General features: G+C 42.4%; 1 protein-coding gene across 1 annotated transcript in view; it reads left to right on the forward strand.

Moving 5' to 3' along the window:
* Positions 1–12,253, forward strand: part of LOC106589294 (unconventional myosin-Id) — a 129,546-nt gene that overhangs the window by 36,041 nt on the left and 81,252 nt on the right. Inside the window, exons 4-11 of the mRNA XM_014179077.2 lie at positions 6,856–7,021; positions 7,118–7,171; positions 7,848–7,943; positions 8,824–8,940; positions 9,427–9,630; positions 9,972–10,117; positions 10,392–10,506; positions 10,682–10,852. Coding sequence (XP_014034552.1) covers positions 6,856–7,021; positions 7,118–7,171; positions 7,848–7,943; positions 8,824–8,940; positions 9,427–9,630; positions 9,972–10,117; positions 10,392–10,506; positions 10,682–10,852 — 1,069 coding nt within the window. The remainder of the gene's footprint in view (positions 1–6,855; positions 7,022–7,117; positions 7,172–7,847; positions 7,944–8,823; positions 8,941–9,426; positions 9,631–9,971; positions 10,118–10,391; positions 10,507–10,681; positions 10,853–12,253) is intronic.

Consider the following 12,253-nt stretch of genomic DNA (forward strand, 5'->3'; position numbering starts at 1 on the left):
GTTGTAATGCACATATGGAAATCATTACTGGCACGCAGATCTTTAGAAATGGTAGGATAAATTGTAAATTGACACACCACACCAAAAAGTATGCTGACCCCATGCTCTACACTGTACTTTCTTGTTTTGCCACATAAAATGAAATTAGGCAAACTATTAGAATTTGAAAATGCGTCTTTTCCGGACGTTGAAATCAGGTTAATTTTTGGTTCTGAAAGAATTCGGTGTGCTAGCTCTGGAATAGATCAATTACATTGAACGGCCTGGGATCCCCTCGGAGAGATTTGAGAACCACTACTTCACTATACTGTACTGTGCTGTCTGAACTTGGGAAACATATATGTCTATGATTGGTTCAGATTTGGTCCAGTCTGGACCAGACCAAATCTGAACCAATCATAGACATCTATGTTTGGACCAACTCAAGGCCAGTCCCTATTTCTATCCTTCCCGTTCTCAAGTTTTGTTTTTGCGTCTTTTACTTTAGGTTTTGTACACCAGTTTCAAATAGCTGAAAATACAACATTTTTGGTTATGGAAATATATTTCACAGCGGTTTAGATGGTACAATGATTCTCTACACTATACTTTCTTGTTTTGCCACCAAAAACAGAAATTAGGCAAACTATTCGAATTTTAGCAACCAGGAAATGGCGAAGTGATTTCTGTATAGTGCATCTTTAACAATCTGGGAATGCAGAAGTAACCAGAAATGATGGCCTGGGAGTGATAAAACTGTAGGTAAAGATATTGACCACCATATCAACAGTAGAATGCACTGGGAGTGTGGAAGTGTGAGAGAAAAAGAGAGCTTTGCCACAGGAATTTAGCACGTCACTGTGGTGAATATCCTTATAGGCCTTATTTGCTAAGGTACACATGCAGTTTCAATGTAAACAGCAAGCAAGGGCACCGCATGTCTTCCATATGAACAGTATCTCATATCAGGTCTTGACTAGTTATAATTTATAACTACAGTGACCCGAAGAGCAAATCTCTTGTATGCTTTGGTTGAAGCTCAATGTTAAATTCAAAATCTCCTTACCATCATATCTAAGCCAATTCTGGACAGTTTTTTTTTTATATTTATTTTCCGGGCATTGAAAATGTGTATTTTCCGAATGTTGAAATCGGGTTAATTTTCGGTTCTGAATGAAAGTATTTTAAACATTCTCAACTTTTTTTTACTGTAATGTACTGCACTCTGCTATGCTTTACTCTTTTTACTGCAGTGGTTCTGAAACCTCTGCTTGGGGACCCCCAGACGTTTCAAGTTTTAATGTCACATGCACAAGTACAGTAAAATGCCTTTCTTACAAACTCAAAACCAAACAATGCAATAATCAATAACAATGTATTACTTGGAAAAAACACACAAGAAATACTGTATTAAATACACAATTAAGCATGCTATATACAGGAATTATTTTAAAAGTCAGTTCCAATACCATATTTACAATGCGCAGGGATACTAGAGTGATGGAGGTAGATATGTACAGCTGAAGTTGGAAGTTTATATACACTTAGGTTGGAGTCATTAACTTGTTTTTCAACCACTCCACAAATGTCTTGTTAACAAACTATAGTTTTGGCAAGTCGGTTAGGACATCTACTTTGTGCATGACACAAGTCATTTTTCCAACAATTGTTTACAGACAGATTATTTCACTTATAATAAACTATCACAATTCCAGTGGGTCAGAAGTTTACATACACTAAGTTGACTGTGCCTTTAACAGCTTGGAAAATTCCAGAAAATGATGTCATGGCTTTAGAAGCTTCTGATAGGCTAATTGACATAATTTGAGTCAGTTGGAGGTGTACCTGTGGATGTATTTCAAGGTCTTCAAACTCAGTGCCTCTTTGCTTGACATCTTGGGGAAATCTAAAGAAATCAGCCAAGACCTCATAAAAAAAGAGTGTAGACCTCCACAAGTCTGGTTCATCCTTGGGAGCAATTTCCAAACACCTGAAGGTACCACGTTCATCTGTACAAACAATAGTACACAAGTATAAACACCATGGGACCACGCAGCTGTCATACCGCTAAGGAAAGGAGATGCGTTCTGTCTCCTAGAGATTAATGTACTTTGGTGCGGAAAGTCCAAATCAATCCCAGAACAACAGTAAAGGACCTTGTGAAGATGCTGGATGAAACAGGTACAAAAGTATCTATATCCACAGTAAAACGAGTCCTATATCGACATAACCTGAAAGGCCGCTCAGCAAGGAAGAAGTCACTGCTCCAAAACCGCCATAAAAAACGCCAGACTACGGTTTGCAACTGCACATGGGAACAAAGATTGTACTTTTTTGAGAAATGTCCTCCGGTCTGATGAAACAAAAATAGAACTGTTTGGCCATAATGACCATTGTTGTGTTTGGAGGAAAAGGGGGATGCTTGCAAGCCGAAGAACACCATCCCAACTGTGAAGCACGGGGTTGGCAGCATCATGTTGTGGGGGTGCTTTGCTGCAGGAGGGACTGGTGCACTTCACAAAATAGATGGCATCATGAGGATGGAACATTATGTGGATATATCGAAGCAACATCTCAAAACATTAGTCAGGAAGTTAAAGCTTGGTCGCAAATGGGTCTTCCAAATGAACAATAACCCCAAGCATACTTACCAAGTTGTGGCAAAATGGCTTAAGGACAACTAAGTCAAGGTATTGGAGTGGCCATCACAAAGCCCTGACATCAATCCTATAGAAAATGTGTGGGCAGAACTGAAAAAGCATGTGCGAGCAAGGAGGCCTACAAACCTGACTCAGTTACACCAGCTCTGTCAGGAGGAATGGGCCAAAATTCACCCAACTTATTGTGGGAAGCTTATGGAAGGCTATCCAAAATGTTTGACCCATACAGTGTATTCAGTTTAAAGGCAATGCTACCAAATACTTATTGAGTGTATGTAAACTTTTGACCCACTGGGAATGTGATGAAAGAAATAAAAGCTGAAATAAATCATTCTCTCTACTATTATTCTGACATTTCACATTCTTAAAATTAAGTTGTGATCCTAACTGACCTAAGACAGGGAATTTTCACTAGGATTAAATGTCAGGAATTGTGAAAAACTGAGTTTAAATGTATTTGGTTAAGGTGTTTGTAAACTTCCGACTTCAGCTGTATATGGGTAAGGTGACAAGGCAATAAGATATAACATACACCTGGTAGCAGCAGCTTGTATGTGTGCGGGTGTGTAGAGTCAGTTGCAATGTATGTGCATATTATATGTGAGCGAGAAAATGGAATGTGCGTTTGTGTGTGTTGGATTGACAGTATGTGTGAGTGTGTAGGGCCCTGTGAGTGTCCATAGAGACAGAGCAAAAATTGAAATAAAAGGTCAATAATGATTAAGTTTAAGTCAGACCGTGTAGCTATTTTGTTAGCTATTTATCAGTTGTATTACTTGGGGATAGAAGCTGTTCAAGAGCCTGTTGATGTCAGACTTGAAGCACCAGTAACTCTTGCCATGCGGCAGCAGAGAAAATTGTCTATGGCTTGGGTGGTTGGCATCTTTAAAGATTTTCCGGGCCATGTTTTCATACCGCCTGATATAGAGGTCCTGGATAGCAGGGATCTCAGCAGCAGTGATGTACTGTGCTGTCCGCGCAACCCTCTGTAGCGCCATGCGATCAAGGGTGGTACTATTGCCATACCAAGCAGTGATGCAGCCAGTCAAAATGTGTAACATGCACAGGATAAAGAAGGTGTAAACGGTACAGTAAAATGTTTACTTGTATAGTGGCGTCTTTTGTTTGCTAAACGATGAACCATAATTCCAACTCATAACATTACTACCCTGCATGTATATACAGTGTATTCGGAAAGCATTCAGACCCCTCAACTTTTTCCACATTTTGTTATGTTACTTTTTTAATCCTCAATCTACACACAATACCCCATAATGACAAAGCAGACATTTTTCAATTTTTTTTGCAAATATCTTGAAAATAAAAAAACTTAAATATCACATTTACATAAGTATTCAGACCCTTTACTCAGTACTTTGTTGAAGCACCTTTGGCAGCGATTACAGCCTCAAGTCCTCTTGGGTATGACGCTACAAGCCTGGCACACATGTATTTGGGGCATTTCTCCCATTCTTCTCTGGAGATCTTCTCAAGCTCTGTCAGGTTGGATGGGGAGCATTGCTGCACAGCTATGTTCAGTTCTCTCCAGAGATGTTCAAGTCCGGGCTCTGGCTGGGCCACTCAAGGACATTCAGACACTTGTCCCGAAGACACTCCTAGGTTGTCTTGGATGTGTGCTTAGGGTCGTTGTCCTGTTGGAAGGCGAACCTTCATCCCAGTCAGGTCCTGAGTGCTCTGGAGCAGGTTTTCATCAAGGATCTCTCTGTACTTTGCTTCATTCATCTTTCCCTCGATCCTGACTAGTCTCCCAGTCCCTGCCACTGAAAAACATCCCCACAGCATGATGCTGACACCACCTTGCTTCCCCGTAGGCATGATGCCAGGTTTCCTCCAGACGTGACGCTTGGCATGCAGGCCAAAGAGTTCAGTCTTGGTTTCATCAGACCAGAGAATATTGTTTCTCATAGTCTGACACTCCTTTAGGTGCCTTTTGGCAGATTCCAAGCAGGCTGCATGTGCATTTTACTGAGGAGTGGCTTCCATCTGGCCACTCTACCACAAAGGCCTGATTGGTGGCGTGCTGCAGAGATGGTTGTCCTTCTTTTAAAGTTGTATGTGGTACAAATCACATTATTGTTAGATCACCTCCTCTAAGAGTATGAATTACAGTGAGGGGGAAAAAAGTATTTGATCCCCTGCTGATTTTGTACGTTTGCCCACTGACAAAGAAATGATCAGTCTATAATTTTAATGGTAGGTTTATTTGAACAGTGAGAGACAGAATAACAACAACAAAAATCCAGAAAAACCCATGTCAAAAATGTTATAAATTGATTTGCATTTTAATGAGGGAAATAAGTATTCCAAACTCTCCACCATGGCCAAGACCAAAGAGCTCTCCAAGGATGTCAGGGACAAGATTGTAAAATTATAGACTGATCATTTCTTTGTCAGTGGGCAAACGTACAAAATCAGCAGGGGATCAAATACTTTTTTCCCTCACTGTAGGCTGTTTGAGAAGGTTTGAATCCTTAGCAACTTGCATACACATTATTTGAAGTACAATAGACAGTGGACCATTATACATTTTTTATTTTATTGTACTTTATGATGATGATTTGAGAGCTATAGTGTTTGATAAAATTTTGCAAAGAAAACAGGAACTATTCTGGATTAGAGATGAATAAAAACTTGAATGGCTATTTAGGAAAGATGTATCCCTGGTTGCAAACGTTATCTCCAAAGCTTGGAAGATGCGACAAGATAAGTTGTACACTACAAATTAGTTTTACTTGTATTTCTCAATTGTTTTTCCCTGCCGTATGAATGTATGTTTATTTTAACGTACTTATTTTATTTTGCTACAGCAAATACAGTGTCTTAAAGCCCATGTGGGCTGAGAATCCTGAAGATGCACGACACTATAATAATGAAATCAATCATCGCTTCTATAGTAGGTCAAAGCTGTCTGCTGGAAAACCTTGGTAGAGCATGGGTGGAGTAGGCATTGTGGTGCTCGTGAATTTACTTTATTTTCCAGCTTCAGACCATTGCCTACATCTCATTTAAAATGTACTTCGTTGTTTTTAATACACATATGGCTGGCATGCAACACTTGTAAGAAAGTCCCACAAATAGGGCTGTTTTTTTTTAACCAGGCAAGTCAGTTAAGTACAAATTCTTATTTACAATGACGGCCTAGGAACAGTGGGTTAACTGCCTTGCTCAGGGGTAGAACAACATATTTTGACCTTTTCAGCTCAGTGATTCGATCTAGCAACCTTTCGGTTACTGTCCCAATGCTCTAACCACTAGGGTACCTGTCGCCCTTGTTTATGGCATTTTGGTGCTGAATATATTGCGCCTGACCCACTACATATTCCCTGTAGCCATTTAAATAAGAAACTGTATTTTTGTGTTTTTTAAAGTCAATACTAACCCCCAACTCTCACAGTTCTGCCCTATCAGTCAGGAAACGCTACAGTCTGTATGGAGTTCAGATTTATGCGAGAGCCACAGCAGGCTGTGTCGTGTGTGTGTGTGTGTGTGTGTGTGGGCCATGGCAGGCATGCAGCACAGTGTATGGGTGAGGAGCCTATGTTCTGACCTAGCACTACACAGCATCAATCATCAGTGCCAAAGCAGTCTGTGTGTTAAGTAGAGTTGTGGTATACTTCTGCGAAAGAACTTGCAGAGAAAAGACATTTCAAACAACTATAAACATGTCCAGACCCAGATGGGCCCCATAAATGACAGACAACTCTAGGATTTGAGTGAGTAATGACTGTACAACTGAATCAATGTGAATGAATAACTTCAATCTTAAAGCTGAGAGCCACATAAGGTGAAACAGCGCCACTGGTCACCCCAGGTGCATTTGTTATTGTTTTGTTTATGAAATGGAGCAGAGGAACACCCAGCATTGTGGTAAAAGAATCATAGTACCTACTCTGCTTTTCTATTGCATGTGCAAGGTTGTCAGAGGGGGAAAAAAACAGTGTTCGTTGTTAGAAGTAACATCTTTTGTTGTTGTAATATCGCAATCGGACGTGGCAGTTTTCACCGCTATGGATTCCAGCTGCAACTCTAGCTCACACTACTGTATTCATTCCGATCATTCGCTATAGGCCACCTTATTGTTTGTTTATCTCTATGGGCTAAGGATCAGCTGAGCTAGGCCTAGTATCAGGTAATAGGAGCCAGGGGAGCTGTTAGTAGTACTTTAAAAAGATGTGTTGCCTCTCTCTCTCTCCAGGGTGAAAAACATGCTGCTGAAATCCAACTGCGTCCTGGAGGCCTTCGGCAACGCCAAGACCAAACGCAACGACAACTCCAGTCGCTTCGGCAAGTACATGGACATCAATTTCGACTTCAAGGGAGATCCCATCGGGGGCCACATCAACAACTATCTGCTGGAGAAGGTAGGGGGCACTGGGGAGCAGTGAGATCACCTGTTATAAATAAATAGGCAATTATGTTTCACTCTGTCTGACTCAAACCATCTGTTTCTCTTACAGTCCAGAGTCATCTTCCAGCAGGAGGGGGAGAGAAGCTTCCACTCATTCTACCAGGTGTGTGTGTGTGTGTGTGTGTGTGTGTGTGTGTGTGTGTGTGTGTGTGTGTGTGTGTGTGTGTGTGTGTGTGTGTGTGTGTGTGTGTGTGTGTGTGTGTGTGTGTGTGTGTGGGAGTATATTGTGTGTGTGTGTGTGTGTGTGTGTGTGTGTGTGTGTGTGTGTGTGTGTGTGTGTGTGTGTGTGTGTGTGTGTGTGTGTGTGTGTGTTACATGCCAGACTGATGCCACCATAAACTGGTATACAGACCAGATGGGCCGTGGGTCTGTGACTGTGTTGATCATACAGGCTTGGTGATATCATAGGTGTTACAACTCTATGCTGCCATTTAGAAATATCCATACTTTCACCTGATTTAACTCCTCAAATACACATTCATCTTTCTCACTCCATAAACTCCCCCATTCTCAAGGTACTTCACCCTACATTGGTCAGGACACAATGTAGGGTTTCTTTAACTTTGCTCCATATTACTGTGGAGTTACATACTGTATGACTCACCGCAACATTTGAAATCAAATGGTTTAGAATGTAAATACTGAACAATACTGAACAGTCTTCGACATGTCACTACTGACTCTGTCTTTCTCTCTCGCGCTCTCTCTCTCTCGCGCTCTCTCTCTCTCGCGCGCTCTCTCTCTCGCGCTCTCTCTCACTCTTTCTTTGTTCTCTTCAGATGGTTAAAGGGGGCTCTGAGTCCCTCTTGCGTTCCCTCCACGTCTCGAAGGACCCCACAGCCTACAGCTACATCAAAGTAGGAGGCCAGGTCAAGGTAAGTTACCACAGAAGTATATCCGCTTTGACCCTTTGTATAAACAACCACAAAAAGTCACTTTATTTCTCAAGTTCTAGACCGTGAACGTCACTAATGCTGAGTTTATTTGGTAACACTGTTTATTTTTACAGGCATAAATAAAACGCAAGACCATGCTCAGCAGATGTGCATGGTTGTTTGAATTTCTGATCACGTGAGCAGCTATGTTTACAACTGATGCTTTTGTGTTGCATAACAAAATGTGCAGCTATTGCATGAATTCAAAGTAATATATTATGTACGAATATCCAAAGGGTGCCAATGATGTCATGGTTTTGAGTGTCCGTCCTTCTAAAACAAGCCTTTGTGAAATTTTTGGGAGCCGTATAATTCCAGCTGTTAACACGCCAGCAAGCATCTCCGTTCTGCTGTCTCTGCACTTGAAGTTTAATAAGTAGGAACAAAACAAAGTTGTATAACAGCAAACAACGTGACGTCATGGAACAGAGCAAGGCCAAAACAGCTGAAGTAGTTTGTACATGGTGTGCAATGCTCCCATTTTTATAGAAACAGTCCTCGGCTAATGCTCACACCATCCTGTCTTAAAGACATTTGTGGTCATCTTGTCGTTCCTACTTTATGACTTTGGCTGCTGGGAGGAGGAACATGTCAGGAATGAACTCATACTTGCCAAAGTGAGGAAGTGGTGTACAGTATTTGGCTGGTGTTACAGACTAGTGAAAAGTATATGTCAAGTAAATCATTTTTGGAATAAGTTTTACTTCAAAATTGACAAAATGTTGAACGTGTTTTGTGTGAAGGGAACAGAAACGTTCCTATTGTTTCCAGTTTGATTGTCCTACTCATCCATTCCGTTCCTTCTTTCTCCCCATCACAGTCGTCCATTAACGATGGTGCTGATTTCAAAGCTGTGGCGGACGCCATGAAGGTGATCGGCTTCACACCAGATGAAATCCAGACTGTTTACAAGGTCCTGGCCACTATCTTGCACCTGGTAATACCCCATATTGACTCCTAACTCCTGGCCTTCCAGCAGGGTTAGCATAGGTTAAAATGAAACAGGGTAAAAGGGTATACTCAGCAATATGACATCATATACTGAGGGGTGTCTCCCTGTCGTGTGACCAGTGTCCCTTTTTAAAATGGAACAGGTTTGAATGAAACGGCATTGGATTGAAACAGTCCTGCCCTTATTTGTCCTATTCCATTTAAGTAATTTAGCAGACGCTCTTATCCAGAGCGACTTACAGTAGTGAATGCATACATTTCATACATTTTTTTTTTTCATAATTTTTTTCTCATACTGGTTCCCCGTGGGAATCGAACCCACAACCCTGGCATTGCAAACACCATGCTCTACCAACTGAGCCACACGGGACCTACCCTACACCACTACCCTTAGATCCAATGCTATCACTCCACCTAGTCTCTTTAGTTTACAGGTAACTTCCTGTATTTATCTCCATGTGACCTCTCCCAGGGGAACCTGACATTTGGTGTGGACGGCGACACAACGCTGATTGAGAACTCCAAGGTGGTGGCGGTGATCGGGGTCCTGCTGGCCACTAAGGAGGAGAATGTGGAAAAGGCCCTGCTCTACCGCACCGTTGCCACCGGCCGTGACGTCATCGACAAGCAGCACACGACCCAGGAGGCCAGTTACGGCCGGGATGCCTTGGCCAAGGTAGCTACTGCTAGTATGCTACGTTAACCGATTCACAGTTAACTGTCAAAATGCTGACTCTTAGCTAAGCTAGCTAATGCTAGCATGCTACGTTGGCCGCTTCACAGCAGCGAACGCTAACTCTCAATGAAAGTGCTAACCCTCAAAAAGGGTTTGTGAAATGGGCCCCAATGTTAGACGTGGTAGGCGTAACCAAGTTTTAAAGTACCCAAGGTATTACTATGAAGGCTTCTGGGTAAAATAGCAGCTAGTGTAGGTAGCTGACCTATAGCACCCTGCTGTCTCTCATATGATCTTTATCTACTGTTGTCTGCCTTGGTGTTGGGGCGTGTGACCCACAGGCTATGTACGAAAGAATGTTCTGTTGGATCGTGGGAAGGATCAATGATGTCATCGAAGTGAAGAACTATGACGCCAAAGTCCACGGGAAGAACACGGTCATCGGAGTGCTGGACATCTACGGCTTTGAGATCTTTCAGAACAACAGGTTAGGAGACGTGTCCGCTAGAAATATTTCAATATTGAATGTATTTCAGCGTAGAATGCCTACTTGAGTAAGTCTCTACATCAATATGAAATATACTGATTTTATACACAATCTCTCTGTCATGACACTTGTATGTAACACAAGTATAAAACCAGGGTCACAGCCATTCACTCACCCTCTCGTCTGTCTGTCTGTCTGTCTGTCTGTCTGTCTGTCTGTCTGTCTGTCTGTCTGTCTGTCTGTCTGTCTGTCTGTCTGTCTGTCTGTCTGTCAGCTTTGAGCAGTTCTGTATCAACTATTGCAATGAGAAGCTGCAGCAGCTCTTCATTCAGCTTGTGCTGAGGCAGGAACAGGAAGAGTACCAGCGCGAGGGAATCCCCTGGAAACACGTAAGGCCACATCTTGGTTCCACTCCACTCATGTCTTGCATTGCCTCCAACAGCATGGTCAATTTGTGTCAAGTCATTCTCCTTCACTTGATTATGACTATTAGGAACGTCTTACTCCCTGTGCTGGTTGTAATGATATACTGATCCCCTGTTTTCTCTCTGTGCCTGGGCATAGATTGACTACTTCAACAACCAGATCATTGTGGACCTGGTGGAGCTGCAACACAAGGGCATCTTCTCTGTGCTGGACGAGGCCTGTATGAATGTGGGCAAAGTCACCGATGAGGTCTTCTTACAGGGACTCAACAGCAAGCTGGCCAAGCACGCCCACTACACTAGCCGCAAGGTACGTTGGAAAACAATTGGAAATAATTTTCAATTCATTAATTGAATTTTCAATTCATTGACTGAATTGAAAGTGGAATTTACCTTAACAATGTGGACACCTGGATACTTTCAAGGCTTGTTCCCAGCGATTACCTAAGTAATTCTATTAGCCCAACAACCTAGCCCAGTGGTTTTAAAACATAAGACAAGACTGAGGACTGTATACTTTGGCTAGTTTAAATGATCAGCTCCATCAAATGCTGTTTAAAGGTCCAATGCAGCCATTTTTATCTCAATATGAAATAATTTCTGTGTAACATTAAGTGCAATACTATGATTGTTTTCAATTAAAATGGTCAAAAAGAAACATAAATAGCTTCTTAGCAAAGAGTAATTTGTCAGGCAAAAATGTTGCTATGATTGTCTGGGAGTGGTCTGAGCGGAGAGAGGGAAAACTGAATATTGGCAGAGATGTTTGAAACTCTTTCTTATTGGTCTATTAACTAATTTACTGCATGGTGATGTCACCAGGTTGGCCAAAACTCAATCCCACCAAAACAGGCAACAATTCAGTCTTTCTTTACACTAAAATGGCATTATCATAATTTTCACAATTTCACAGTATTATTCCAACCTCATAGTGTGGAAATATATACTGCTCAAAAAAATAAAGGGAACACTTAAACAACACAATGTAACTCCAAGTCAATCACACTTCTGTGAAATCAAACTGTCCACTTAGGAAGCAACACTGATTGACAATACATTTCACATGCTGTTGTGCAAATGGAATAGACAACAGGTGGAAATTATAGGCAATAGGCAAGACACCCCCAATAAAGGAGTGGTTCTGCAGGTGGAGACCACAGACCACTTCTCAGTTCCTATGCTTCCTGGCTGATGTTTTGGTCACTTTTGAATGCTGGCGGTGCTTTCACTCTAGTGATAGCATGAGACGGAGTCTACAACCCACACAAGTGGCTCAGGTAGTGCAGCTCATCCAGGATGGCACATCAATGCGAGCTGTGGCAAGAAGGTTTGCTGTGTCTGTCAGCGTAGTGTCCAGAGCATGGAGGCGCTACCAGGAGACAGGCCAGTACATCAGGAGACGGGGAGGAGGCCGTAGGAGGGCAACAACCCAGCAGCAGGACCGCTACCTCCGCCTTTGTGCAAGGAGGAGCAGGAGGAGCACTGCCAGAGCCCTGCAAAATGACCTCCAGCAGGCCACAAATGTGCATGTGTCTGCTCAAACGGTCAGAAACAGACTCCATGAGGGTGGTATGAGGGCCCGACGTCCACAGGTGGGGGTTGTGCTTACAGCCCAACACCGTGCAGGACATTTGGCATTTGCCAGAGAAGACCAAGATTGGCAAATTCGCCACTGGCGCCCTGTGCTCTTCACAGATGAAAGCAGGTTCAC

The sequence above is a fragment of the Salmo salar genome, chromosome ssa28, assembly GCF_905237065.1.
Source record: "Salmo salar chromosome ssa28, Ssal_v3.1, whole genome shotgun sequence".
NCBI classification, from domain to species: Eukaryota; Metazoa; Chordata; class Actinopteri; order Salmoniformes; family Salmonidae; genus Salmo; species Salmo salar.